The 3,290-nt window shown below is 42.0% G+C and overlaps 1 protein-coding gene across 10 annotated transcripts in view; it reads left to right on the top strand.

The window, feature by feature from the left end:
• The window catches only part of ASB14 (ankyrin repeat and SOCS box containing 14), a 35,808-nt gene that overhangs the window by 7,818 nt on the left and 24,700 nt on the right, over positions 1-3,290 (top strand). For all 10 annotated transcript variants that reach the window (XM_032699078.1, XM_032699079.1, XM_032699081.1 and 7 more), the window contains 3 exons: positions 571-1,114; positions 1,949-2,102; positions 2,196-2,540. In XM_032699078.1, coding sequence (XP_032554969.1) covers positions 571-1,114; positions 1,949-2,102; positions 2,196-2,389 — 892 coding nt within the window. In that variant the 3' untranslated portion in view covers positions 2,390-2,540. The remainder of the gene's footprint in view (positions 1-570; positions 1,115-1,948; positions 2,103-2,195; positions 2,541-3,290) is intronic.

A 3,290-nucleotide genomic window follows, 5' to 3' on the forward strand; every position in this document is an offset into this window, starting at 1 on the left:
ATTTAAAAGACAGTAAGGTTACTGGAAGATATTTTAGCTAAAATCACAACCAGTAAGTGAGAAACAAGAATCCAAGGATTCTTAATTCCTATGGGAATATTTTAAATGTATTAAGTTACATTTAAACTTAAATGTATATATTACATTTTAGATTATATGTATTCATGTTAAAATATAGTATAATCTATTAATTACCTAATTCCTACAGGTTAAGCAATAAAATTGTGCTCTTGACATTTAGGAAAAGCTTCTATTGAAAAGGAAACCTCTAGCAAGGAATGGGGTTGTTAATGAAATAAATATATATATAAATGGAATATAGATTAATATTTTTATTCTATTATAGTATAATAGAATAATATTTTATGTGTAGCAGGTGTTAAGTCAGTATCCATTGAAATTTAATTGTTAGCAACTCAAGTCAATACTTGTCAAGGCACTGATTTAGTAGATTAAGATGATTTTTACAGTCATGATGAATTCTGAAGTCCAGCAACACAGAGAAATTCCAAGATTAAGTGAAGCAATACGTTTAAGAACCTGAGATTCTTCTTTTTTCTGATTTTTCAGAGCCCTAAAATATTTAGTTCCAGTTACTGATTTTGCTGCCATTAAAGAAAGTGGGATAAGTCCAGTTCACTCAGCAGCAGCAGGAGCACATCCACAGTGCCTTGAGTTTCTCCTCAAGTCTGGGTTTGATGCCAATTTTATGCTGGATCAGCGAGTTCGTAAAGGCTACGATGACCACCGCAAATCAGCCCTGTATTTTGCTGTGTCCAACGGGGATCTCTGTTCCACACGGCTGCTGCTGAACGCCGGAGCCCTGACAAACCAGGATCCCATCAACTGCCTGCAAATCGCCCTGAGAATGGGCAATTACGAGTTAATGAACCTGCTGCTCCGCCACGGGGCCAACGTGAATTACTTCTGCAGAGTGAACACCACGCACTTCCCCTCGGCGCTGCAGTACGCCCTGAAGGACGAGGTCATGCTGAGGATGCTGCTCAACTACGGGTACAACGTGCAGCGCTGCTTCGACTGCCCCGGGGGAAACCACTGCCACTCGCAGTATGTCACTGACGGCTGGACCTCCACTGTCATCAAAGACACGATGGTGAGTGCAGCACACGGCTCCGTGTGCTGTGCTGCTACCAGTATCCCTCCTAAAACTGAATGAAAAGGGACGCAGTGCAGCGTCAGAAAAGGAAGGTTTGAAACTGTGAGGGGGTTTATACATAAAGATAGGAATAGACAAGGTTTTAAAATCGAATAGATGTTGCCACGAGGCTGCTTCATGGCAGCAAATGATTGCAAACTGTATTTCTGATTTGTGAAAAAATAGCCTATGATATCTAATGATCACTATGGCATTGGTTTTCCAGAGCAGTCTTGTCCATGCCGTGAGAGCAGGGACTTGCAGGCTGGCTCCCTGCCTTGTCCTGTATGGTAACACCAACACTGGAAGGCTGTTCTAAAGACCCTGGAGCTGGCAGGATAAGCACTGAGCAGCAGTTAACAAGCCTGGACCAATCTAAAGAGGGTCCTGGAGACACCCATCAGTGTCACTGAGTAGTAGTTTGTAAAGTCCACTTGAAACTAATAAACCCTTCTTTAACCTAAAGATAAAGGGCTGAGGGATGCACTGGGCTGGTGGATCCCCCTGTTCAGCATGCTAGGACAGGAGTCTGAATTCCCCTTAGGTATTTGTAGCACTTTTTTTTAAGCACTTAGGTACCAAATATACAGTTGCTTAAGTTAATTTTTGGATTTTCAGATTCTACTGGTGAGGTTTAATGCAAGCTGTGACAGCCTCTGAAGCCCCTTGAGTGACAGAACACTCGTTCTGCCTTGGATTCTCCTCAAGTTATTCAGTTGCTCTTGTCCTGCATGGACAAATCATTTGCAGCAGTATTGAATAGTATCCCATTAAACATTCTGTTTCTCTCAGTTCTGTGAAGTGATAACCTTGTCCTGGCTGAAGCACGTGTCTGGGAAGGTAGTGCGAGTGATGTTAGACTACGTTGATCACGTCAAGATCTGCTGGAAGCTTGAAGCAGTTCTCAAAGAACAGAAACTCTGGCCGGACATCCATTTCATTTTAAGTAAGTATCTGTTTACATTTGAAATGACAATAAGCTGTTTGGGGATTGGGGCCTTTTTGCTGGTAGTATTTTAATTTGCATTCTCATTTCTAGCAAATCCTCGCTCTCTGAAGCATCTCTGTCGTCTGAAGATCCGGGAATGCATGGGCCGGCTGCGTCTCCGCTGTCCTGTCTTCATGACCTTCCTTCCACTGCCAAACTGCCTGAAAGACTACATACTGTACAAGGAATATGACCTTTATGGACAGGAAAACTTCACAGGAATCTACAACCTCAGCTGTACATAGGTATTAGCTCTATATTTTGAAGGGAATGTTATCATGGATAAGACTGTTGTGCAGCTGCTTTTTTCTTTGGGGATTTTATCTCCTATGTGCATTAAGGAATGCCAGCATTCCCCCCTTGCCCCCTGAAGAAACTGGGGAAGAACCCCAAAATGTAAGTATTGGTGATCCCATTCTATGTATCTCCTGGAATATGACCTACCTGAGAGTTGTGGCAACAGTATTTTAAATGCCTACTGTGACATGTTGAGGAAATGTAAAATGCAGGGCTGCAATCCTTGTGTTACTGCTCAGTTAAACCCTGTTGTATCAGATAACCCTACCCCCACTGCAGGGTTAAACCCAGGGTTTAGTAAAAGGTCAGGGATTTAACTAAAACCAGGAAGAGACATAGTTCTTTTTTCTCTTGTACTTCCTCTTCTTTTGACAAGAAGTAGTTTTTATTTGTGAGGTTCTACAGTGACCTTCTGAAGAGCAGCTCAAGTAGATTTTTTTTTTTTTTTTGGTCACCCTATCAAGCAATCCCACATTCTAGGCAATGTAATGGGATTAAGCTACAGAAACCTCTGCTTATCCCAGCAGCTCGTGTGACATACCAGTGTTTCAACAGGGCAGCACTGCTGAAAGCTGTTAGTTCTGCAGCTCAGGGGCTGGTTCCTCTCATCCACAGTGGACTTGGATTACTCTCTCTCTAGAATTAGGCTTTCCTTTTACAGTGCTGGCCAAAGCCATGCTTGCAATTTTTGGAGTTTCTCTCCATAGAGTTGCAGCTTAAGCTTTCGGAGCACTGTTATTTTAGGAAGTCTTACAGAAGTATTAGGAATACCTATAGCACACCTGTTCTTTCTAGCAGTACTGCAAATGTCAGTCCATATTTTAGAAAAAAAAGAAGTTCATCAACACA

The sequence above is a fragment of the Chiroxiphia lanceolata genome, chromosome 11 (genome assembly GCF_009829145.1).
Source record: "Chiroxiphia lanceolata isolate bChiLan1 chromosome 11, bChiLan1.pri, whole genome shotgun sequence".
NCBI classification, from domain to species: Eukaryota; Metazoa; Chordata; class Aves; order Passeriformes; family Pipridae; genus Chiroxiphia; species Chiroxiphia lanceolata.